Here is a 26,700-nt window from a genome sequence, read left to right as displayed (position 1 = left end):
CGAAGAACGCAAGATAAGGATAGTAACTGGAAGAGGTAATGGGCAGAACATGGACTGAACAGCAAGAAAGCAAAGAGCAGAATGACTGTGGGGATCCTCTGCTGCTGTAACTGTGGTGAAGGGATGACAGGTGGATTGCATGTAAATTGTCCATTTCTGTTTGGTGTTGTGACGTTATTGGATTTTGGCATGGGGAACTCTTAATTGATGTGAGTGAAGTTTGTGTGATACATGTGTATTTTAATACAAATTTTTTAACATGTGATTCACAGAGGACATTAAAAGAAGTTGTAACTACATGCTTTAAAAATTATGACTAAAGATTTGTTCAAGGACACCCAAGGCAAAGTCCTTTACACTGATTTTATACATTACAGAAGTAAAAGCCAACTCCACTCCACACTCACCTCTTCTTTTGAATACTTCAGCTTGTATTCTCTTTTAACAGCTGGATCAAACCTGGTCTGTGGAAGCCACACCTGGATCTGCACCAAACCAATATTCACCCAGAGGCTTCCTCGCCAAGCAGTCTCTGGTAACTCCTCAAGCCCTTCCCCAAAGAACTGCTGCAAGCAAGTGAGCAGGAGGAACAGGAATTCTTTAGGAAGTAACTCCTGATCAGTGATGCTTCTAAGTATCTTGAAAAGGTACTCATATGCAACAGGATCCTTGAGGTAGAGCTTCTCACAGCACTCCAAGAATTCCTCTTGAAGATCCACTGGAACCAGATCTACTAGAGCAGAGAGTTGTCTGCCTAGCATTATTCCCTGTAGTCTAGCATCTGTGCACCTGTAGCCAAAGGAATGGTACAAGTTTACACAGTAGGCAAACTTCTGTAATATGCCTGATTTAAACAGCATATATTGTGGAAAACAGGTCTTAATACCTAAAATCTGCTATTGAAGAGACAGCCAGGTTGGTCCACAGTGCTGTGCTGACTTCATGAAGCTGCTGTGCTCTCTCCATCCATTCTCCCAGTGTCACATGGGATGATGACAGAACAGGAAGCCCACTCACATCCCACTGGCTTGCCTTGCAGCTGCTAGTTAGAATTTCAAAGAAGCACTTTGAGAAAACGGCTCGGGTCAAAATACCTGGGCCCTAAATTAAGAGATTAAGAGTTAGATTGTTTAGATGCAGCTTGCATTGACTATGCTAGAACTTTCAGTATTTACAAAGCTGTTGAATTGTCTAACAAAACACTATTCAGCCTATTTTCTTTTATTAGGTCAGAAGACACAAACCTTCATAGAACAGTTGACATGGGTTTTAGGAAAGTTCTTTTCATCTGTTGCAGGTAGTGGCCTCCAAGTCAACCAGTAGTCAGGATCCGTGCTGAAAGTACTATTCCAAAAGGATGCTAAGGCAGCATTAACTAGTTGAGATGACAGAATAGCCATGTCTTCAGAGGACATCTAAGGAGAGATAAAAACGTAGAGCTGAGAATAATTTACAGGGAGCAAAACAGAATAAAGCATGCACACACCAAAACAAGATGGCTATGACGCTCTTTTCAGCAGGGATAGTACAAGATATTTCTCAAGATCCTTTTGGAATTCAGACAGTGTTTGCTTGCATCTCTTAAACAAAAGAGCACACTTCTGGAGGCCTGCACTGCCTCCTTCTGTCAGTGGAATATGCAATGTGTCTTCAGAATACAGCCTCTAGTCTACAACTGTGTAACCTTTAGTTACGATACACCAGACTGCATAGGTATGAAACAGATAAAGCTTCCCAATATTCTCTTTTGAAGAATTTAAAGTGAACTCACTCGTTTACTGAACTTGGTGGAAACACAGTCACCACTGTATCATACCTAAGTTTAATGGATCAGAATCTCTCTGACGTATTAAACACTCTACAGAAAACAGGAACCCCAAACCAATATAGAGGCAAGTATTTTTCAGCATAAAATTACTTTGAATACATGGATACAACCTGGCTAACACTTGCCATTCAATTTCCTGGTTTTCATTAGGTCACAGAAGGATGAGCAGAACAATAGTACCAAACTAGATCATATAGAACTATATTATTTAAGACTTTGTTGTGTTTTCATTATGTTTTTTGCAGGCTCAGTTAATAACTCTTCTTATTACAAGAAGGAACAACTTCTGCCAGGGTAGAAGAAAACATGTCGAAGATCTTAAGAGATGTGCCTATTTTGAAAAGTCTGTTGAGAACTTCTGCAGAAGTAATTAAACTAAAATTTGTTCTTACTTCATTAAGGTGTAACAAATGCCATAATCCAGATAGCTGGTGAGAAGCAGCTGGGGTTAACTGCAGGGAAAAAGCTATAAGCTGAACTAGATCTGAACACATGCTTAGTTCTTGATTGCAGTTCTCCCTGTAGCAGATAAAAGAAAATCGACCTAAGAAATCACAGGGCACATGAAATAAATAATAGAGCTAGGAAAACAAACTGAGAATGGCAGGTGAAGTCATGATAACAAAGACTCCCTGGAAGGTCAAAATGGCAGTGTTTTAAAAGCTGGAGAAGAACAAGTACTCAAATAATACTCAAAACACTTGCATCCTTAGAAGCTGGCAAAATATAAATACAAAAACAGGGGGAAGAAGCAGCACTTCTGTAGCTATAAGCAACACGTTCAGCAAGATATGCAGCACACTTGCAGACAAGCTGTCTTCCAGCTTTACAGTTCTTGTGAAAATCAGAACTTTGCTGAAGTCAAGAGTGAATCAGTGACTCCAGGAGCACTGCTGCATCCAAAATTACTTTCGCTGTAATCTATAAATTAAGAGCTTATTTCTAAGAAATGGTAAACCAGTCAACAAATAGATACATTTGGCCCTTTAAAACAACACTAACACTTCTTAAAGTAATAATGTTAAACTATAAGCATATGTGTGTAGTTTACAGAAAACCAAGCCAGGATGCTAGGATATCATCTCCCTCAACAGGTCTAATTCAGTCTTTCTGCCGTAGCCCCCAGCAACATGGCAGTAAACATCTGCATGTTATTTCCCAACATGAAAGATGTTTTTATGCCATTAAAAGGCAAATACCATGCTTTTCCAAAAGGAAAATACCATTTACTACATAAAAGGTTTTTGTTTTCCTCCAGATGTAATCCATTCTACCATTAATAAACCAGTTTCTGGAGTCTAAAGTGTTCACTCCAAGGGGCTTGGACATCATTGCTGTATTTGCATCAATAAAGTAACTAGAGTAAGTAGAAAACTACTTCCTTGGTGTAACACTGAACTATTCCCTTTTGCTGATACTTATTACAGCTGCCTAAGTGCAATTCTGCATGCAGACAAGGAGTGCATATGCATTTATACACATAAATGTATGTGTACACAGCAGCCATATATACACATATACACACAGTCATATATATTAATATACATATACACACATACTCAGATTTACATGCAAAGGTAAAATACCAAAGTAACATTTTAATTAGGGATTCTGAATCTCATTAAAGGAATATGGAAAGTCTTTCTCCAACCTTTTTCTTACCTTCTTGGGCAAGCTTTGGCCACATAATCTGCAGTCAGTTTGTACTGCCAGAGCATGCCTATGTATTCCATCGCAGGCCACAGCTGAACCCGACTGCAGAGCTGGTTTAACAAGGCAGGGTCTAATTGTTTGGAGACTGTATCTTCAGTAAGTCTCTCTTCTGAATGACTATATACAACTCCTTCTGCTCTCAGCTGTGAATGTACAGCTTTCAAAAACATCTTTAGTTGATCTGTTCAACAAAGCACAAGAGGCACATAAATACATGCACTATTTTTCTTACCAGTGAACACTTCACATCCTTTCCATTTCATAGAATAATAAAATGGTTAAGGCTGGAAAGAACCCTAAGGATCATCAGGTTCCAATCCCCCTGCTATGAGCAGGGACACCTCACACTAGACCAGGCTGCACAAAGCCTCATCCAGCCTGGCCTTAAACACCTCAAAGGAGGGGGTTTCTACAACCTCCCTAGGGAACCTATTCCAGCACTTTACTACCCTCATGGTAAAGAATTTTTTGCTCGTGTCTAACCTAAATCACCCTCTTTCAGCTTAAAATCATTACCCCTTGTCCTTTCACTGCCCTCTCTCTGATGAAAAGTCCCTCCCCAGCTTTCCTGTAGCTCCTTCAGGTACTGGAAGGTGCTCTAAGGTCTCCCTGGAACCTTCTCTTCCCCAGGCTAAACAGGCCCAACTCTCTCAGCCTGTCTTCATAGCAGAGCTGCTCCAGGCCTCTGATCATCTTCATGGCCCTCCTCTGGACCCCTTCCAACAGCTCCATGTCCTCCCTGTGCTGAGAGCTCCAGAGCTGTAAGCAGTACTTCAGATGCAGAGTAGTAAACAACAAGAATGAAAATGGCAGAAAACATCCTGTTAGGCACTTCAAGTGTTACTTACCCAGACTAACATCTTCTAAATGATTAGCTCTTATTATCAGGCCATCAGCTTGCAGCAAGGCTTTCTTCATCTTCCATCCAGTGGCAACAATTTTCATGCAGCACATTTTTTCCTGCCATCTGCTTTCTCCAAAGATCAATCTTAGCTCCAAGATGTTAAGTGGTTTGCTGAGAACTTTTAACTGAGAAAAACATTCCATGCTCAGTTTATCCTGGAAATACAAAAAGGACATTTGAAAAAGTGGGTATTTGTTTCAGCAGTGCTAATAAAACAACAAAGATGATCAGATTTCAATTTCACTTGACTGAACTACAAGTATATATATAAACCAATCTGCAACAACTTAACAATAATCATTTTGTAACCCTAAACAATACAGCATGAAGACAGAAACTGAAATAGGTGGCTAACTTGTCAAGTTTTGTTTTCCTTTATGAAGAAACTACATAGATTATGCAAATGACATCTCAAAATGGCAACTTTCCTAAGCAAACACAGTAAGTAAATTAATAAAAAGCTCCAGGAGCTGCTCTCACTTAAAAGAAACTGACATTTCATACCTCAAATTCAAATATATTTGGATGCCAAAAAAACCCTCCTAATATTCTCAATAAGCATGGAATGTTCTTCGAAGTCCCACAAAGTAACCACATGTATTTTTGAAGAACTGAGTATCTTTGAAAGATAAGATTATAAACCCCACGTCTACTTGTGCCCTGCTTTTAAAAGGGGACTTTATTCTCTAGAAAACTTTGTCTTTTTTTTTTTTTAACTGACTAACACCAATTGGTGAAATAAGAGAAGAAAAAGCTGTCAAAGTTAAGAGGCCTTGTCCTGGTAAGTCATAAAAGCAGATCCATCTTATGCTGTGTAAAAGGAAGCACATGCTTTTACTCTATATATGTTCACTGAATAACCAAATGGCATATTGATACCCACAAGTCTCCAGAACAGAGCAACTAATAATATTTTTGTGTTTGTCCACTGCTGTATATTAAAAAAGAGCTACATATACAAAGCCTAATTAACAGTAGAAATGCTGTCAGGATAAGTTACATATATTTTACAAAACAGATGCACATTAACATATGCTGAAATTGCTTTTTTAATCAACCTAACAAGTCCAAAAGGAATGCATTTTTTCTGGCCTGGAAAGCAAGTGCTAAAAAGCTTTATAATTATTTTAAAGTGTATTTGTACATCACTGGAAATACAAATATTTTGCACACAGAGTAAAAATACCTTAAAAGGAAGAGGTCTTCCTAGAGACTTCTGTAGTATCTTCATATTGGCAGAAATACCAGCAGGATTGGCCAGGCAGCTCTGAATCTGCTGTGAAACAGATTGAATTTCCCTGGAAACCCTTGGAGTTTGGGGAAAAAAAAAAAAAGCCCACACAATTAACTCAGAATTTGAGGAAAAAGGCAAACCAACATACAAGAAAGGAAAGTCCCTTCTCTTAACCTTCCACTAAAAGGGCAACTTAACTTTAAAGTACATAAAATGGGTAAAAATTCAAAATCATTAAGTCAGAAGCTGCCCAATGCCAAGAAACCTCAGTTTTAAAAATGAGCAGCTACATATGTAATACTTTGCACTTGTATCACTAATGTAACACAATCATAGAATCATAGGTTGGAAGGAAATACTATAATTTATATGAGATATAAATAGTTGATATGAGATATAATAGTTTATAAATTGTAATTTATATAAGATGGCTCAGCACCCTGTCCAATCCACAACTTGGACATTAACAGCAAACAATGTTAATTAGCTATAATGCTAACAAAAAGGTAATTTAGACAACCTCTTCACAGGAACACAAACTGCAGCCACTCACTTGTGCTGGTCTGATCCAATAAGCATCTGAGGAATTCTGTCAATTAGGTGCTTCATAACCCAGTGCCAGTGCAGAGACAGAAGTGACAACCCTGGTGAATCCACTGTCAGGGTGTCAGAAACTGCCCAGAGCCGGTCACGCCACAGCAAACAGTACAAAATCTAACAACAAACCAAAAAAAGTTAGTTCTCCCATTGCTAAGCCCTGCATATCACACAACACTTTGTACTTCAAGCAAGAGCAAACACAGAAACATCATTGCGTCCATTAATTTTGGAATCATGCAGTGCTTTATGTTACGTGGCACACAGCTAGCACCCAACTGTATGGTTTTTTGAAACTATTGCAGGGCTCTGCTGGCAGAGTCAAAGCCAAGTAAGCTCTGCACCAAGTCTATAATGTCAGTGTCAGGCTTCAGGAAAATTATCTTCAGGGTCTAAATAGGAAAAAAGGAACCATCCCTGTGATGTGCATGTCAGAAGCCCAGATCTCCTTATCTGGGATGGATGTGGATACTCCCTTTATCATTAGTGGAGAGAAACAGACACTTCTACAACACAATGGATATCTAGGTCCCAGGTGTGTACATTTAGGTGAGATAATTCCCACCCTGAGCATCTGCAGGCTGAAAACCTACATTCCACATACAAGAAATAAGACAAAGCACAAATACAGCCACTGAAATAAACATGGTATTTGCCTGGTGTCAGGCACATTCTGAACACCAATAGAAAAACTGCAGTTTAATTTCATGGTGCCTGAAAATAAAAATAGTGCTCTGCACACTGCCTTATTTCACATAACTTCCTCAAGTGCACTGTGAAAATTCTACTCACATCATGCATGTCCTCATCACTTAAGGCCACCTGAGTAGACTTCACCCAGTGAAATGCAAACGCATCCCAGAGTTCAAAGAAAGCAGCAAGGTTCACCACGACTGCATGAGGAAGGCAGGTGTAACTTCCTGGATCTGAGGTTTGGAGAAGAGGGAAAGAAAATGAGAGACTGACTATTCCAGTTATGTAACATGACCAGTTAGGGTATATTTCTGATCACTAGATCCTCTGTGGTTGGTGGGAAAAAAAATGAGATCTGAGAATCAAAGTAACAAAGTATTCCCTTACTATTTGCACAATTTATTACCTCTATGCATTTAATATGAAAAAAAAACAGAATTAAGGAAACATGGATATGTTACTTCTACGCAACTCAGTAATCTCATCACTAATTTTTACCCCTTTGTTTTAGGAGTAAACATCCTAGTTACATTAAAAAAATGGAAAGAGGATTAGAACAAAAGCACAGTTGAAGAGCTTGGCTACTCCTACTAGCTGAAGCCAAAATGCAATTCCAGTGTCTCTGCATTATCGTCCTAAAGTTTAGATAATTAAGAGACAAATGACATGCACTCACTGCCTAGTAGAGGCTGTACACAAATGCTGTAAGCATAAGGTATATCTAATACAAGATTGAATTTCATATTAGTTTCATTTCATATTAGTACTCATCTGGCTGCTTTACATTAACACATTGAGGACACACCATGTTTAAAGGACACGTTTCATAACAGGGAAAATTAGCCATATTTCAAATATTTCAAATGACCATAGAAGCAGAAGGAACAGCAAAAAATCTACCCACCTTTGCGGAAATCTAGAGACATTCTTAAGATGCTGTTTCTTGACTTCTTGCTGGCAATCAAGTTCCTCTCAGTGTAGCTTCTTTTTTCTCGGTCAAGAAACAATACTGCTCTGATTTAAAAAAAGTTGTTGAAAATTCAGTACCATTCTAAAGCTTCTGCCTTACAAGAACAGTGAACCACAAAGTGACATTTGATATTTCACTGTCTTATGAAACAAGAAGCAAGTGCAGCAAAACTAATTGCTTGCATATGGTTTCTTCAGGTTTCACAAAGAGCAGATTCCTGCCTTCAGCAATCACTTGGGAAGGGAAAGGCAGTGAGCTACTAAGTAGATGCAACATCACCACCTGAAGGATATTTGAGCAGCTGCTTCCTCATACTATGACTGCAAAATCTGTGTACTTTTTTGTTTGCTCTTATTCTGAAAAGCAGTCAAAATCCAAAAACATGCCAGCTATTTATGTCAGAGATTTCACCCTGCTGCTTCTGTTCTTTTTATGCTTTATCCCACACTTCTGGTTTGTCTTTGAGGCGCTTTGGTCTATATGAAATCCTGGCAGTCCTTCTCCCTATATTAAGTGATTTGTTTTAGGCTGCATAAACAGAAGCAAACAATATAAATATGTGTGTGAAACCTCTGCCTAGTATTTTACATGACATCTACCAAAACCTAAAAACAGACTTGGCAGATACCACAAGTCTTTACACAGCCCTGATCACAGTCACTGCACAACCTTCACACCCTGTTTTTCTTTTTTGTAACCCACCGATTTGCTACGGACTTCAAAAGGATCAGAAGCTGATCTGTGTGCTCCATCTCTGTATCAAAGTTCACAGAATTTCTAACGATATCCAAAAACTGCATATTCCATCTTGGGTCCAGAGGCATCACATGTTCATCTGGGAAAGCAGACAGACAAGACAGGGAAGAAATGGAAACATTATTCAGTGAAAGATTTTCCTTGATCCCCCTGCCTATGCTGGAACATTATGGAAAGAAAGAAGGAAGCCAAAGAGGAAGGCAGGGTCTTAACCTCCCTTACTGCAGATATCCAAATAGAAAAGCATTAAGTTAACTGCAGGTTGTGTAAAACAGAACATTGAAAGTTAATTAACCAGTGGTCAGAGAACCCAAAAGGAAAGCCTGGAAACTCAAGTCCAACTTCCTTTTCCTTCACAGTCCAGACAAGATACCTAGGACCATCCATAAAGGGCCCAGTGTATGTAGCTTTCATGCACCTAATAAGCTTGGAAAGGAAACAACAGGCCTGAGCTCCCTGAAAAACACAGAGAATTACAGGCATCCAGATAGGTTTTGGATGGGCCAATACAATAAATGCTAGGGGGAAATGGGATGCTGAAATCATCCAGTCAGAGAGGCAGCACACATATACATCTCTTTTAAGAGTAGCCCTTAACTCTGAGCTATAGGAATACTCCTGAGTCACAGATACACAGTCAGGTTTCATAGTAACAGCACTCATAACTAATTTGCATAGAACAAATGCATTTAATTGCCATGTTTGCAGTTCTAGACACCAAGAATGGCTTTAGTGTTAGTTCTTTTGTAACATAAGCAACATATCATTAGAATTTTGCCTTTGTTTTGTTACCCACATTTCCTAAAAAGAGTTGCAGTGTGGTCAGAGAACAAATAAAGGAAGCACCAATGTCTTACATATCTATTTTTCCAGAAGTACCTGTCATATTTGGCTGCAGCAACTTGATCATGTTACTGACTCCAGATGAGAGGGGACTGGCATAGAAACTACCAAGGGCTACAGCAGCTGCTTCCAGCTGAATCCGCACTGGATCTGTAGGTGAAGGGGAGAGAACAGAGGTCTAAAAGATACAGCATTTGGTACAAAAAAACAAAAAATAACTACACCTGAGGCAGCAAAAGCAATCTACATCTCATCTGTGCATGCACTCTGAACTTGCTAGTTGCTCTTATCTCACATTAGCTCCGAGAGAGCAGTCAGAGTAACATGGCCAAAGAGATACATCCAGTAAACAATTCTAGTTAAACTGGTGATGCTTCATGTATGCTATTAAAAATATGATTTGTGAAAACCCATGAGTTTATAACTTTAATTCTTCCTCTCTGTACATTTTAATTTTTTTTTCCAAATTAAAAAAAATTAAAACCACATAATAGTGTAACTGTCATTAAAGTAACTTTCTATATATTCAGAGAGAGACCTTCCAGTACCTGAAGGGGGCCTACAGGAAAGCTCGGGAGGGACTTTTCACAAGGGCATGTAGTGGTAAGACAAGAGGTAATGTTTTAAATTGGAAAAGGGGATATTTGGGGTAGACATTAGGAAAAAATTCTTTAGTGTGAAGGTGGTGAGACACCGAAACAGGTTGCCCAGGGGAGTTGTTGGCTGCTCCATTCCTGGAAGCATTCAAGGTCAGGTAAGATGGGGCTCTGAGCAACCTGGTCTAGTGGGAGCTGCCCCTGCCCATCCAGGGGGGTTGGAACTTGATCTTTAAAGTCCCTTCCAATCCAAACAATCCTATGATTCTATGGTATTTTCTAGCTTATAGACACATATGCCTGAAAAGACAGCAAGATTGAGGGGGAGCAATCCCACTCATATAGGGACAACACACTGAGATTCACACCATACAAGAAAGCTAAGACTGCAAGTTACTCAGAGTAATGCTTGTCTAAATCTTCCACAAGTTTAAAGTTATTAATTTAACTAAGCAATTAATACCTCATCTCACTTGATGACCTGAATGCTGAGGCTACAAAGCTTTAGGAAATCTCAATTCTGCAGTTTCCTGTCTTCCTAGCCATTTGTATTTTAACAGCAAATAAATAGAATGCATTTTACTGCTTTTACTATCACTGTGAAAAAAATAGTGAAGAGAAAAGCATATTTGCTTACACAGACCAAGAGGTATCAAAAGATAACTGCCATTCAGAAGAAATGCAAGTTACACGTGTGCTTGAATAATAGAAGGCAATGTTTAGCCAAAGTCTTCCACTGTCCCTAACATGCACCATCTGTTTCTCTCCCTGGAGCCTCAATGCCCTTGATTTACTGTAGATAGTTGAGAACTTTCATATCAGGTAATCTGATGGTCTGCATGTTTTCATAAAAGACCTACAACTTATGAAAATATGTCAGTCCTTAGGCAAAAGAGAAAGTTAAATAATTACATACCAAGCCCCTGTGGCAGATTTTTGGCTAAGTAGTTAAGCCATTTAACTCTCAACATCCAATCCTGATTGGTTGCCTTTTCTATGAACAATTTCACTGAAGCCTGGAGAACTTCCATTTTATCTACCCAGTTTGCATCCATTTCAACTGCACTGAATTTGAGACTCTCAGGATTAGTGGACTGCATCATGTTTTGAAGATCTTCTAGAGTCAGTGGTAGTGTCCTGAAACACAAAGATGTCAAGTCCAGCCATCAAGGGCCCAACCTGGGAGTTCCAGGAAAGAAGGTGTTTTGCAAGTCAAGCTACTCAGCATACAACTGCAAGAGGCAGCAATGATATAATCTCCTGTCTTTTCTTTATTTAGCTTTTAAGCCATTTTCCAACTTTAAATCAACTGGGAGTGTCTACCATTAGGAAGTCACTACTGCTAAAAAAATCATGCAGTGCAAGAAGTCATTATGCACAGTGTTTCACAGAGACACTGTAATTGCTTTGTGCACCAGAATATGTGAAGGCAAGTTAAAAAAGCCAAAGATAGAAAAGAAGTGTCATTGAGAAAAAAAACCCAGCAGATTGCTAAGTTTTTACCATTTCTACTTCATCTCTTAGTACTACAGCTTGTTTTTTGACTGGAAGCAAACCACAGTACCTGTCCACAGTGGGTCACTAAGCAAAGCAGGAAGGAAGGAAATTTTCACAATACTGGTGCAAAATCAACGGTTATATTGCTCAAAATATCATGAAGAGGTCTTGCATATGGCCCCTGCACATAAGATGTCTTTCAAACAGCTCTGTTTGAAGGAGGAAATTTGTTTTTTTTTCACCTGAAACTACTGGACCTAAAATTATTGATAATTGTTTACATGAAAACTGGAAGTACAGAGGATCATTAGTATATTTTAAACTAATTAAAAAACTAATTTGTTTAGATCTCGGAAGCCGAGGAAGAGATTTTTGGGGCTCTTATTACCTTGTAAACCCAGAGTTGTATTCACGTTTTCTGCTAAATGCCTACTTAAATGGGTCAATGTACTTATTGAAGACTGAAAAGAGTCAAGTATTTTGGACTAAAGAATAAACCAGTAAATAATTAAACTTGTATTTGTAGTGGTTGCAAATAAAAGGTACCAGAAGCCTCAGTTACAGTGCGATTACCACAGCCTCTACCCCCACAACTTGCTCAAGACAAAGCTTTTCAGGGGATATGCCACCAGTATTTCACAAGTATCTTGTTTTATTTATTTATTAGACAGAAAGTGTCTCTTGCCTACCTGCAGTTTTTAAGGCTTAGCCTGTTCAGACAGTACATTAGGACCTGTGCATCGCTCCAGACTGTCGAGAGGAGCGAGTCTTCAGCTGCAAACAGACCTGTGGGCAGGGAGTCTGGCCACAAGCCCATTGCCAGCAAGGAGTCCCCCCAGGTTTCATGGGAAGCCAGGGATGAAACATGCTTCGTAACCAATTCTAGCACAAGCTACAACAAACAACCAAAAAGCAGTTCAGAATTATATTCAAACATATATTCCAAGTACAACAGCTCAGGGAACTATTTAATTACATCTATTTATTATGAAATAATTCTAAACTAAACGTTCTACAAACACTACATAACTTATGTGATAAAAGTACCAAAACTTTCCACCAATAAGCAAAATAATATACTGTAAGGTTTAAAATATAAAATGAATACTGATAACAGTGTGCACAGTGTTTTAGCGTAGAGATTACTGAGTATCAATATCCCAAAGTCTCATCTGAAGCTGTTAAAAAACAGGTAAGCAACAGAGTTCTACTAGGATACTCTCTGGTTTCATTATGCTATAAAAGAGTGAGCCAGTATCTACAAAGTGTTCAAGAAACTGTGTTTATTCCCCAGGAAAAATCTCAATAAGCACATCCCAGATTGACAGCCTTGATGCAGCTCTCACTCATCTGACCTCTGCCTCCAGGAGAATGCCACCAGGCTGAGAAAATCTGATAGGTGACAGCTGAAATTCACCAGGCTTCACCATTCAGTAAAAAAAAACCCAACAACAAACCAACGAAAACACAAAACCTAAACAACTTTTGGAGCTTCAACTGATGTGTTAGCTACATGTAGAACTGCACTGCATACACTGGAGCAAAAAAAGGCTCAGAATATAAGATACAGAAAATGTCCCAATGCTGCTTAACAGTTCCTCTTCATCACCTGACAGATGCCTGAGAGAAGGTTTAAAATTGTTTGGTTCACCTCTCAAGAGCACCATTTTCATCAACCCCTTGGCTCAGGCATTTAGCAAACAGAGGATCTCAAACACTAGGCTCACAAAATGGAGTTTTTCAAGTCTAGGTGAAGTAAGAAAAGCTTTCAAATACAGGACTTGTACCTTTTGGTTCACCTGCAGTTGTTGTGAGCGGCCATAAACTTCCCAACAGGCCCTGTAAAAAGACTTCGCTAATCCAAGGCCTCTTTGTATCTGCTGCACAATTAACACAGCAGCCTGAAGCAAAGGTGACAAAGATGACACAGAACCTGAAAAGCATTTAGGGTGAAATTAATGTTTTATCCTTTAACCATCTGAGGACAAAAAACACTTTAGACCCTGAGGAGGATCAAGAACAAATTAATCCTACTGGGTCCTGAAAATTGAACGGGTTCTTTTAAAGGTTAATAAGAAAATCTGACAAGACTGTAAATATCAGGTGACCCAAAACAAGACATGAATGAAGCTCCATGTCATCTTGCTCCAAAGAACATCCTGAATAGGCCTTGTGCTGATTTTTTGTCCATTTTGCTGATTTTCACTTAGAATATATTGTCTTCTCCTATTGCAATGGACAACTGACACTTGCCAGTGTCTGACATCTTAAAAAGAGTTTACCTGGAATGCTTTGTATGATTTGGGCTTACTTCCTGAGAAGTTAAAAAACCAATTGTTATTCTTTTATCCCTTTACTTTTATTGGGACATAATACAGTAAAAGAATAAAATTTTATATTAAAGAGTTAAACTAAACATTTGGAGTGATCACAATTTGTTAACAAATACTGAGGAGACTTCTCACCTGCTATTGCTGCCTTGGTTTCTGAGTGCACAGACAGAAGTGCATCGCAGACACTATCTCCCACCAAACCCAAACCGTGCAGGAGTAACTTCAAATCCAGATTGTCCAATACATTTCCATCATTCTCCCCAGGAATGTAAATTTCAATCCCACGATTCCGCATGGCTCTAGATATTTCCCCATGAACAGGATCCATGGAAAGGAAAAGCCTGTGGGATATTAGAACAGTTCAGCTGGAAGGCACCTACAGTGACCATGTAGTCAAGCTGCCTTATATTCTTAAGATGTAATTTAGACCTTTAAACTAGGATTTCGGAACCACCAAATCTGCCCCTCCATGAAGTAAATTCATCTTCATAAAAATGGGGACTCTGATATCCAGAAAGTCAGAGATATCTACTGAATTAAAATGAGAATTCTGAATGATTATACTTTGAAATTAGCCACAGATACATTGCACAATTTTTAACTCAGTTATATCTGAGCTGTGTCTCTTATCACTTGCCTGCTCACAAAAAAACTTCAACCACACCTCAAGCTGTAAAGGCAGCTTTTAAAAGTCTTAGCATCAGCTTCAGATCAATTTGTGCTATTTAAAAACCCAAGTATCCAATACCCAAGTAGTTAATATTATCAGTAACTTTTTTTTCTTCTCCCTGCTTTTAAGTAAAGTTCTGAGATACAATTCAGCAAAAACAGGTTTCTGAAAGATCTTGTTTCCAATTCAGTGGAACCAAAATGTATCAATCCCAAGTCTTTTTATGAATTTATAAAAAGTCAGGTATTAGACAGAATACTCTGTATGTTCTACTCCCATCTCCCCCAGGGACTGCTTCAGGTCTGAGTGAATACAAATTCTGTTTGTTTTGTGTCTTTTTTTTTTTTTTTTTAAACTTCTGTCGCAGCAGGAAATTCAAATTTAAGGATGGGATGGAAAAAGCTGGGAAAAAAATTATGTCCATTTCCCAGCTTCCACTACCAACGTATCTGAATACTTCATCATCTTCAACACATGTATCCTCAACTCCACCACAGTGAGACAGGGAAGTGCTGAAATCCTCAATTAGAAATGAAGAATCAAGGCAGAGGTACAGTGCTATGAATTTTCAACTGTAACAGTCTGTCTTGCCACAGGGATATAAAGGCAACTCTCTGAAGCTCCCTATCACATGCTTGTCTCAGTGCAGTTGTCCTCCTTGCCAGACAGACAGTGTCACTATAGTAACATGGCAAACTAAACAGGATTCAAAATGCCAACAGACTAAAAAAAAAGCAAGCAGAAAAGCAAAGCACCTGAAGTTTGGATGAGGAGCTATTGTAGGAATTGTGCCATCTATCACACCTCTCTCACTCATGGTAAGGACGCCTCCTGGTTCAAGCAAAGCATTCAAACGGTCCAGCACAGAAGGGCTACATTCAAAAGAAATGTATATGGTTATAAAAAGGTAACAATTAGACCCCTTTCTGATCTGAAACCACAATGCTATCAGTCTTAAAAAGCTGAACGGCTTATCATGTTAAAAAGTAACAGGAAAACTAGCAACTGCTATGCTAAGAAGGAAGATAATCCTCCAGACAATTGAAGTTACTGCTTCCATGTACTGTTATAAAATGCAAAGTGTTCAGTTGGGAACCATACAGTAAGAGGCAATATAAAGTAGGGAGGTCAAGGGATATATTCCGTGAAACAAGGCTACTATAATCTCTTACTTGCAGAAGTTGACATTGTCCATCAACAGCCAGTCTCCAGACTGCAGGGCCTGAACCAACATCCCATCCACCCACTCGAAAGTGCCCTGGCTGCTGCGCTCAGCAGCCTGTGCCTGCTGCAGCTTCAAGCACCGGAACTCTTCTACCAGGTGAGCAAACTCTGAAAGGAAGTGTCTCTTACATCAAAGCTTACACTGCTGAGGCAGCTTCCTATTCCATTCAAGAAAAATAGTAGCTATTTTGTTAGTAAGCATATGTGTTTCCCACTTCTTAAGGCAACATGACAGCAGCGGCTCCAACTCTTTAAGTAGCCTCCCACGGGTAAAATCCATGAGCATGTTATGGGGTTTCCAGGCAGAGAGGAGAATAAACTAGACTGACACTTGTCTCCATCCCTTCTCCCCCACCAGATCAAGTCTGATAGATATTAATGCCATATTTTGGACAATAATTAAAAAAAAAAAAAGAAGAAAAAACAATCCATACATTACTCTGCTGGCCTTTGTAAACCTCAGCTGATTAATACTTCAGAGAACAAATAAAAGAACATGCAAATTCCCTTTCTTAGGAGTAAAAGAGGTGTACTGCATCACCTGTGGAGTATTCCAGTACAGGAGAATTTCAGTGCAGACTACTGATCACTGCCAGGTGTAAATACACAAAAAACAAACCTGAAAAACCATCACTAATGTAACTTTTTCAGAAGCAAGGCTGTTACACAAGTAGCATGAAGCAACAGTATTGACTACAAAGAACCTATAAAGCACCCCCAAATTTTCTTAAGCTTTCACTGCACATTTATTTATTTCTCTTCTTTTATTCAGAGGAATACACAGTCTTATTTCGAGTTGCCCACCATACATACCTGCCTTTGAATAGGAATTTATTTTGTTGTTTAGTCGCTGGGTAAGTACAAGTATTCCCTCCAGTTTGCTCAGTAATTCTCCTGTAACACTTCTACCTCCTTCACCCAGAGATTTGGGTTTGTTATTCAGGATGAAATTGCTCCAAGCACGCAGCACAAGTTCAGCATCATCTGCACAAATTTCTGCCAGGAGAAGACTGTCCCTTACAAGTGTGCTCACAACACTCTCCACTTTTTCCATCAGGTGCTGCCATGGCCTGTTGATATCCACCTGCAAACATGCCATTATGGCGTTAGTTCATCCAGAAGATTGTGGTGCCTAAGGTTCAATCTGGTACTTATACACCAAGATCACAGGGGACTGGCCACTGTTAAGTACAGAGGAGAAATACTGCCATGTTACCAAAACAGTATTTACCTGCTCAAATCCACCCAGGAGTTCAGTTGTATCCATCGCACTGTTCATTGCCATGATTTTGAGTCGATGGCCGGTCAGATGAGCCAGCAGCTCAACCAGACTGGTTTTGCCAACAGCTGCTGGGCCCACCAGGATGACCATCCAGCTCATGTGCACACATTTCATGATAGGCTCAAGGGACTGCAGTGAATGGTGCAGCAGTGAGAGACTTCTGCCAGGACGGGGAATATAGTTGCCACGAGAAAGAACTGAATAACCAATCTGGAAAGGGTGAGAGATACATGGGTGAGTAATGAGAGACAAACAGGAGCTCAGCTGTGCAAGTTTCTTCCTTCTCTCTCCACTCAAAACCTCTTGTCAACCACTAACCTGAACATTATATGGAGTAATATGAAACACCCTGGTTCCTGTATACACAGCAGCTTCCTGGCCAAAGATGTCTCTAAATACGGATATAACCTAAAAGAGTAGAAAGAGCAACAAAATAAAATTATCAGTCTTAAAAGATTTACTATTCTAAAAGATGTACTGTTCTAAACCATTTACGTCTAAAGTAGCATTCCCTTCAGCTTGACAGCCATGTGATAGTAACAGTTTGATGACAAGCGCCTTTTCATTCAAAGTGCAGCAGGTGATTAAAATGAGTGTGAGCTGCTCACAGCAACTCCTTCATCAACCACACTTTCCTGCAACTTGAAATACTGTAAGTAATGTTTCCCTTTAACAAATATTAGGAAAGAAGTCACTCCATAAATAAACTTGTTATAACACACAAAAATATAGTAATACTACAGGAATGGCAAAACAGACCCATGAGAAAAATAGCCACTCACATTCAGTATGTAACTTCAGTCTGACAGTCTGACTGACTTCTAGTTTATCATAATTTAAGTGTTGTGAAATTAAATGAAAGCAAAGGATTTCTAGGCAAGAGAGGGATAAGTAGGTGGCAAAGGTGGAATAAGAACAGCAGTGACTGTGTTTTATGAGAAGAAACTTAAGTAGTGAGTTTAATGGAGTGGAGAGAGAGGAAAGCTGCAACAGATCAAGACAAGCAAATACAAAAAATCCAAGTCAGAACAATTTAAAAATGCTGTCAAGGAAGGGCAGAATTACAGGACATTAATTTTACTTCTGTATTACCACAATTGCTTTTTAACCATAATGCTAGGAGTATCTCTCTTCTGTTACCTATCTTCTCTTTCCTCACAAATATGCACGCAACCCATTCCGCTTCTATCATAACATTATTATTTAATACAGAATCACAAAAGAATATGTTATGTTTTGGTGAGTTAAGTCCATTGTTATAATACTTGCCCTCAAAGCTTTTATACCGGTAGGTAATTAAACCGACATTTTAAATAACAAGGGGAGCAGGTACATGTTAAACCAGAAAACCCCAAGACAAAGCTATTCTTCTTTTGTTAGAGGTAACGTTTATGAGTGACTCGCAAAGCATCTTTAAATTTACACATGGATTTCTAGAAATACTGACAACCTGAAGAGCAAGGAAGGAGAACACACAGCTCACCTTTTCTTTGTCTTCCCTAGTTCTCATTCTTTCTCCATATACCAAAAATACGTGCTGGCCTGGATCATAACACCCTGGTGACTGGTCAACAAGCATAAGCTGGCACCAGCGGAAAAGATCACGCAAGTTGAACTCCCAGGGTCCTCCTTTCTGTCCCCACTTTTTTTCAGCCATTACTTCTTTGTCAATCTGGAAAAGGTAGGAAAAAAATAATTTTAAAATGTCTAAGTCTTTTATTCTACTTCTATGCTAGTCTTCAAATACTACAAAACCCAAAACCCTCAACTGAACTTCTGCCTTTGGCACCGCTTACAAGACAGAGGACAATAGAAAGAGCAAGCTGTATTCACTTTTCTGAAGATACCAGGAGCTAAAGCTGGATTTAGTTTGCCTCTCCTCTACTAATTCTCTAACACTGAGCTCAATTTTCCTTTTTCCTCTTCACTCCAGAAATGAGCATTCAATAGGATGTTTCCACTAGACATTTCATGTAAGGCCACAGAATACTCCTTTGTCCTAATATTACTACACTTTTATCATTGTTTCGTGAGATGAATATTAAACACCATTTCAGAAGCATGACCATAAATATAATTCTTACTGAGAATTTTGTATCATGCACTTGGTGAAAAATGGCAGCATCTAAGCCATGAAATATCTGGTAAGTTGGTGCCTTGTAGTTAATGCTTATTGAAAGCCTTTTACATTAGCACAATTTTAGATTCAAGAATCTCTTCATCCTTTGCCATAGACAAACCCTATCAGGAAAAATTTCCTTTAACTGGTATCTTAAGTGCACCAGAAGAATGCCACATATCCTTAAAAGCTGCTTCTTCTGTAAAGATCAGGTACTGCTTTTACCAACAACCTCCCATAAAACTCAGACCAGAGACAGAAATATACATTTCAGTTATTACTAAGTTATAGCTCATTGTGTTCCTGCTTCAAGAATAATTAATGTGTGTAGAAAAACATTATTTTCTCAACTCACTTCACCAAGCTACCAAACCATAACTGTTTCCATTTTTCGTAGAACAAAGCCTTTTCTGTATAGGTATATTTTATCTTCTGTGAAAAATAACACCTCTTCAGTTACCAACCAAGTATCTGATTGTAGTGGTAAAATAACTCAGATGCTTTTTAGTGGTGTTCTCTGTTTTCTTGTACATGTATTTCCATTATTCTTTTTCACCAGTGCAATTCTCTATAAATATGCTCAGAGATACATTAGACTGAATTTTTTTAATTCTTACTGCATTCTGCCTGCTTCTACACAAATAAATTTAAATATATATTTACCTTGTTATTGAAATCAACCATTTTAGCAATAACACTTTTATCAATAGCAGGAAACAGCGTATTCCCAATAAACTCCATATCTTCTGCTGACAGTGGATCAACATACACCTGTAGAATTAAGAGCATGCTGAGTGTTGATACTGTCAGAAAACCACAATAGGATCATGACACAGTTTAAACCAAACAAATAAGCTTGCCTGTGTAAATCTATTAAGAAAGGACTTGGGCAGACCCTTTCTTCCACCTCCTTGTCTGTATGGATTTTGGCATCCAAAAATCTTAGTCTTCTTGTGCTGGACTTGAAAATTCATTCCCAATTCTGGAACATAAATTTCTGCTCTGTGGTCAAAGCACGCGTTTAGCCCCTCTAGTACAGACTGAGAAGCCAGATTCAACTGCAGAAAGAAATAAGGATACAATATTAATGCTCCACAAAACACTTCAGCACATTCTCTAATACAGGCTAGGATACACAGAACATAAAACTCAATATCCTTGCAGTTCCAGCATTGTTATGTTATTACCTCCAGCTAGACCGTTATTAAACTGGATCAACAAAGCTATAACAAACAGTTTTCCTTATGTGTACTTGTTACTTGCATTGCTTTTTATATCAGGATAACAAAATAATTCTCCATTGTAAAATCTGCACTTTCACAATGTTTCTTCTGAACTTACGCTCATACATTTGTAACATCCAGTGTTTTGTTTGCTTGGCTGTTTTTTAAGTCAAGGCACACTGGGTTATTTAAGTACCATGGTGGTTTAGGGGAAAAAAAAAAGTATGCAAACAACTAAAGAATTTCAGATTTTGCACTCTGCAATAATTGTAACACATGTTGTCAAGAAGAGATCTCCGCCCATTGCTTCATACGCTTGAAAGTACTTGATACTCAGTAAATGACTAAACCTGTGGTGGGCAGCATAGTTTATACTGGCAAAATGAAACTCTTCTTCATCTCAATTAAATCAGTACTCAATAGAGTGTACTAGTCCCAGTAAAAGGGACTTCTGTTTCAGCAAAATTATACCCCTGTAAGAGCATTTGTACCAAAACTTCTTCTGACACTCTTCTCAAAAAATCTCTCAAATATAAATTAAATCTATCCTTGGCTTTCTGCTGTAATTTAGGCTGGGATTCCAATTTTGGTCTTGAGTCTAGAAGAGGTCCAGCCAAAGCTGGTCTTTTACACTTTCCCTGTGGAGGACCAATGGACAGGGGGACTTATCAGAGGGACATTAATATTCTCTGTGGGACCATCATTTTCAGGTTCAGACAACTAAAATTAAACAAAACTTATTTCAGTCATTAACCTTCAAAGGTACTTATCCTATATGCCAAACCATCACCTTTGCTCTTACAGAACATTTCATTTTATTTGTGCCCCAAACTTGAATTTACCTCATCTAACACAATCCAGTGTCCAGCTTTTAATGCTGCTAGTAATGGTCCATCACGCCAGGCAAATTCTCCTCCCTTCCCACCTTCAACGGGCAAGTCTGTCCCAAACAAGTCTGTCACATCCTTTAGGAGTAGAGAATGCAGGGAGGGGGTGGGGGAGAAATAAATTACAGAGGTCCACGAAGTCCATGAACAGTTTTTGTTAAGCTTTTCTTCACATTTCCCCCCCTCTCATTCAAACAGAGATAAAAAGTATTAAATTTCAGTAACTGCAAGTTGCTAAAAGCATTTCCATAATAGGACTCCAGCAACTAGCTACTATATTTAAAACAAAAATAATATAAATTGGAACAGAAAACCTAAGAAGCCTTAAAGCTGTCTTCAAGGTAACTTTGCACAAGCCAAGAAAAACAGGGTAGACAAAGATTATATATGACTTCACTTGAACACAACAGAAAAATCTGGGAGTTGGCATGTGTTAACGGAAGCTCATTGCTCTTTCTGGTTTAATGTTGAAGGAAAAGCTAAGGAAGAAAAGGAAAGAAAGAAGGAAAAATTAACAATTCAGACTCAGTGCTAAGGTTAAAAAGAACTACACTTTCTCACTTAAGCACACACCGCCTTTCCCCATAAATACTTAGTTTCAAAGACAGTATTTTATTCTACCGTTTGCTCAGACAGGTTGATTCGAACGAGACAGTTTCCTGATGCTTTTGCCAGGGCAGCAACTAGACTGGTCTTGCCCACACCTGGTGACCCCTCCAACAAAATAGGTTTGTTGAGCTGTAGGGCTCTTAACAGTCTCTGTGCGTTCACTGCTGTGGTCCCAGCATTTAGAGCATAATCTGTAATGCTGCTCCTCTGGAGAATAGGCCCTAAAAGGAAGGAAAGGTAAACCAGAAAATAATTAAACCAGAGTGTTTATGCTGGAGCTGCTGACTGTGCTTCTAAATGAGACCATTCTGTCTGTTAACTGCTGATCCCATGACAACAAGCAATAGAGAGCAAGCTTGGATCCCATTTTCAGAGATCCAGCTCGTATACATTGTTTGACCTGCAGCTGTTTTCCAGCCCATCCCTCCACATTTATGCTGAATTTTGCAAAAAAGCACATGAATAGAGAGTATATTTTGCCCTGAAACTTTGCCGTTTCCTGGTTCATGACCCCAACTAGAGAGATCTATCACTGAAATATCATAAATCTGTCCCTGTGCTTCAGACATGCAGATCTAAAACTCAGAAACAGCTTTTTAAAATATGGCACTGAAGGATACAGTTCAGCCATGTCACAGAACAACATACTGATGTATTCCATACAGTTCTGTGAAGGAAGAGTGCTTTAACTTAAAGTGTGTTGCTGGGCACATATTTCCTTTATGCTGTTATTATGATATACAGAGAGTAGAGAGCATGGAGCTTGCCTGCCCCAATTCCAGCCAGTATAGGTCAGTGGCTACTAAAATTAGACTATTAACAAGTAATTTTTAAAAGTCATAAAAGAAAGCAATTAACAAATGTGTCTTCTTAATAAATTTTATCAAATTGCAATAAACATACTTGGAGGCAGAAAAGGCATTTTTCTAAGGCTTGAGGACAAACTCTGTAATGCTTCAGGTATCCTACTTAGATTTAGTGAATAACAGAACTATTGGAAATAAAAACCACAGAATAAATGTCCACCCGCTCCCACAGTCTCTTGCCTCTTGGAATGAAAAAGGGGCAGATTCCCATAAAGTTGTCCATCCACACAAATTCTCTCTTCTTTGTTCTGTCATAAATCTTTAGTTCATTCTTCTGATAATCAGTCAGCTCAAGGAATTGACTCATTTTCTCACACAAGAATGCCAGGCATTTTTCACGAGCTAATAAAGCCGTATCAGCTGAGCAGGAGGTTGTACCTGTAATTAGAAAAGGTAAGTGTGCTTTCCAAACATTACTAGGCATGCTCATCTTATGATTAAGAAACAATTCCTTCAGAGATGCCATTTTTCTGCAGGATTCTATTTCAGGTTTATATTTTATGTTAGTGCTTTTGCTTGCCAGTGCTTCCAGTACTACTTACCATGGACAAATTGTTCTGCGAGCAACAGAATTAAGGACACCTTATTCCCCAAACCCTTTCTTCAACCACCACTATCACCCTGATCCCTTGTCATACAGCACCCCTTTCCCTGCATTTCATTCAGCTTTTCACTTTTTCCATGTCTCCTATTTATGAGCTGGGCCAGTAGCCAAAACTGAAGATGCATTCTGAGCTATGCACACAATACATGTACAGATGCTGACATAGGGCAGGGGAGAGAGGGAGAGCATCAAAACCCACAAATTTTCTTAATTTGTATGTTAACCTTTGTAACATTATTATTATTACTACCTCTAATTTACTGAAGCTTGCTGCATTATTCAAACTCATGTTACTGAGGCACAAAGAAAGGTACATGAAGAACAGGATATTGTTAAATGGAAGTGAAAATCTCTCCCAGAAGAGTCCTGTGCTGCCCCAAAGCATTTTGCTTGCTTTCTACTCTAACATATTAATACAAATATATACCTTCATATTTTCTGCTACCAAATGAGCACTAAGAGACTTACCTGATCCTATTCCATCAATGTATACCAAACATGCAGCATGGATAAAAGACATCACTGGAGAAATGTGAAGAAGACTATAATCCTTGGCAGAATTCGACTCATCATCCTCTACCATGACATTCATAAAATTAACCCATGACAAGACATCTCGCACACTGAGAATACACTGGCGACCAAACTCTTGATTAGTCAGCCATTCAACAAAGTCCATCATGAGCTCTGCTATGTCCGCCCCTAAAAAAAGGGTAAAAAATTCATGTCATTATCAAATTATTTTGGTTACACCTGCAATGTTGTTGTACAGTAAGCTTCAGTAAAGCAGGTACAGCTGTAAACGCAGGGGCAATGTGGATGGTACTCTGTATTCTAATTGCAGGATAACTGAAGAATAAGTCTGTACTTGTGCTATAGTTACAAATCCTTTTGAATCCAAATAATAAGACTGAAACAAGTGATTAACATGAACAGTGAAGCTGCTGGCAAAAAAAATAAAAATAAAAAATTAAGCTCCCATTCCTTTAACACCTTACACTGGAGCCAAAATAGGGCACCAAAAGCCTGAGGATAATTCAGCTACCTGGATGCTGAAGTAAATGCAGCCTTGATCTTATTTCTGGTTAGCATATAACATACACAAAAAGGTACATACACAAAGCTCAAAATATTTCGTGTCTTCAGAGATGTTCTTACAAGAAAAAGGGACACAGTGGTGTAAATTCTGAAGAAAGCTTAGCAGCCTCCAAACTAATTTTTTTCTTAACAATGTTTGAACTCCAGCACACAGAAAAGCACTCACCTTGATTTTTTATTCCACTCAGAGACAATCCTGGGTGAAGGTTGTGTTTTACAATCTGTATCAAATCATCACGGCCATTGCTTTGTGGACACCAGATTTCTGTAAACCTGTTGCGCAGCGCAGGAGAAAGCTGCAAACAAGCAGAACAGCTCAGCAACTCAGTTTACCTGACATATATTACTTAAGGCTACAGTTAGCTGACAGCCTTGTAGCCACAGTACTTCTGAACAATAAATAAAGTAAACAAGCTAGACCTTTCCTTCTTATTTTGACAGGACCACTTTGTAACAAAATTTTCAAGATTGTAGCGAGACACTGGAAGAGGTTGCCCAGGGAAGCAGTGGATGCCCCTCCCTGGAAGTGTTCAAGACCAGGTTAAATGAGGCTCTGAGCAACCTGGTCTAGCAGGAGGTGTCCCTGCCTATACTGGGGGTTTGGAACTATAAGGTCCCTTCCAACTCAAACGATTCTATGATTCTATGTGGATTTTAAGATTTCTAGTAGACAAATCAATGCAAGAAATGGCTGATAAAGCTGATAAAGTTCACAAGAATATGGACAGAAGCCAAGCTGGTTTGCAAGCACTAAGGCTCCACTTCATTCTAGGACAGCATGGATCAAACACTGGCAATGGAAACTCACTTAGAGAAGCAAAATACCATATGGAAATTTGCTTTCAATCACAACTGATTTCTGCAATTCTTCTCTTTCTCTGGCTGAATTAGTCAAGCAAAACTCAATAGCACAAATGAAATGCAGAAACCCCTTGAAACACATGGCTTTACAATGAACTGTTCTGTACCACAGAAACCATGTTAAATGGGTCACCCATCTTCTTTTGAGTAAAAGAGCTTATAGCTTTTTTTTCAGTCCTAGCTCCCAAAACTGCTTAAATAAACTTGTGGGATTTTTTTAGGGCTTTGTTTTGTTTTTTTACCTGTCTGAAGTTACTTAAAGCTGAACTTCAGCAACAGATTTTTTTTCATTAAATGAGAAAGATTTTTTGGGAGGTAATATTCATCATCACAGAGAATGGCAACATGAGTTCTAACTGTGACTTTCTGAACAGTATTAGTGAGAATAATTTATTATGTAATTTCACATGACTCCACCCTCATGTTATAGCTCGATTTTCTTGCTTCGCTGTACTTGAAGTATTCTACATATCAAGCCTACTTAGGGTATTTAGAGGCCTGAAGTCTTCATTGACACTCCACTGAGTATTGACTAATATTTTCAAAATGACACCACACAAGTGATGGAAAACAGATGCAACCTAATTCTCCTTCAGTGTGATGAGGCTGATTTCCTGCTAGGAAGCACTGGATGGTAGAATTGGCACGATGTACCTTTGCACTGCACCTCCAATCATCAAGCAGCCAACATGACCAGAAGACACATGCTGTGCTTTCAGTTGCTGTGACATTTACCTCCTTTTTCCCAAAGTCACCTCCTGGGTTCATGGTTGCAAGGATACGAAATTTCTTCCCAGCAACTAACAGTTCTACCTCATTCTCCTCATCATCTTGACCACCTTTTTCAGCAAGCACCAATGTCTTTTCAGCTTCAAGAACACTAGAGGGAAGGTTAGAAAACTATTTTAAGTTTCATTTCACACTTCAAAAGGTCACTTAAAAATGAAAACCACATAAACTGGCCTGATTTAACTTTCATTGCCCCAGAAATAATTTAAAAATAATTTAAAATCTGTTCATCCTCCACAATTGAGAATATTTCTGATTTTGTTCAGAAGGAAACTCTACCCAACCTTGTTGATAAGGTTCAGTACAAATGATCTGTCAAAACACCAACCTAATAACATATATATCTCACAGCCCTCTTTACAAAAGCAATGGTAAAACTTATATTCACAGGAGCTAGATAAAGAAATGTGCACAATGAATCAGCCTTCAAGCTGACAGACTATACATCTGAGAAGCACTGCACTACGTTTTTGTGGGTTTGGGGGATTTTGTTTTGTTAGCTGT

The 26,700-nt window shown here is 38.8% G+C and overlaps 1 protein-coding gene across 1 annotated transcript in view; it reads right to left on the bottom strand.

The window, feature by feature from the left end:
• MDN1 (MDN1, midasin homolog (yeast)) overlaps window positions 1–26,700 on the bottom strand; it is a 92,184-nt gene that overhangs the window by 37,263 nt on the left and 28,221 nt on the right. Inside the window, exons 33-62 of the mRNA XM_010000537.1 lie at window positions 26,143–26,287; window positions 24,713–24,842; window positions 23,917–24,150; window positions 23,025–23,222; window positions 21,991–22,199; window positions 21,325–21,447; window positions 20,120–20,317; window positions 19,923–20,030; window positions 18,624–18,812; window positions 17,459–17,548; window positions 17,090–17,350; window positions 16,672–16,942; window positions 15,807–15,966; window positions 15,390–15,506; window positions 14,097–14,305; window positions 13,419–13,564; window positions 12,321–12,523; window positions 11,051–11,271; window positions 9,575–9,688; window positions 8,642–8,774; window positions 7,874–7,983; window positions 7,069–7,202; window positions 6,233–6,393; window positions 5,632–5,752; window positions 4,390–4,600; window positions 3,491–3,722; window positions 2,221–2,347; window positions 1,245–1,415; window positions 887–1,101; window positions 408–789 (exon numbers count right to left, since the gene is read on the bottom strand). Coding sequence (XP_009998839.1) covers window positions 408–789; window positions 887–1,101; window positions 1,245–1,415; window positions 2,221–2,347; window positions 3,491–3,722; window positions 4,390–4,600; window positions 5,632–5,752; window positions 6,233–6,393; window positions 7,069–7,202; window positions 7,874–7,983; window positions 8,642–8,774; window positions 9,575–9,688; window positions 11,051–11,271; window positions 12,321–12,523; window positions 13,419–13,564; window positions 14,097–14,305; window positions 15,390–15,506; window positions 15,807–15,966; window positions 16,672–16,942; window positions 17,090–17,350; window positions 17,459–17,548; window positions 18,624–18,812; window positions 19,923–20,030; window positions 20,120–20,317; window positions 21,325–21,447; window positions 21,991–22,199; window positions 23,025–23,222; window positions 23,917–24,150; window positions 24,713–24,842; window positions 26,143–26,287 — 5,323 coding nt within the window. The remainder of the gene's footprint in view (window positions 1–407; window positions 790–886; window positions 1,102–1,244; window positions 1,416–2,220; window positions 2,348–3,490; window positions 3,723–4,389; window positions 4,601–5,631; window positions 5,753–6,232; window positions 6,394–7,068; window positions 7,203–7,873; window positions 7,984–8,641; window positions 8,775–9,574; window positions 9,689–11,050; window positions 11,272–12,320; window positions 12,524–13,418; window positions 13,565–14,096; window positions 14,306–15,389; window positions 15,507–15,806; window positions 15,967–16,671; window positions 16,943–17,089; window positions 17,351–17,458; window positions 17,549–18,623; window positions 18,813–19,922; window positions 20,031–20,119; window positions 20,318–21,324; window positions 21,448–21,990; window positions 22,200–23,024; window positions 23,223–23,916; window positions 24,151–24,712; window positions 24,843–26,142; window positions 26,288–26,700) is intronic.

The sequence above is a fragment of the Chaetura pelagica genome, unplaced genomic scaffold (assembly GCF_000747805.2).
Source record: "Chaetura pelagica isolate M959 unplaced genomic scaffold, ChaPel_1.0 scaffold174, whole genome shotgun sequence".
NCBI classification, from domain to species: domain Eukaryota; kingdom Metazoa; phylum Chordata; class Aves; order Apodiformes; family Apodidae; genus Chaetura; species Chaetura pelagica.
Note: the sequence above shows the minus strand (reverse complement) of the source record. Positions and strands in the feature narration are given on the sequence as shown.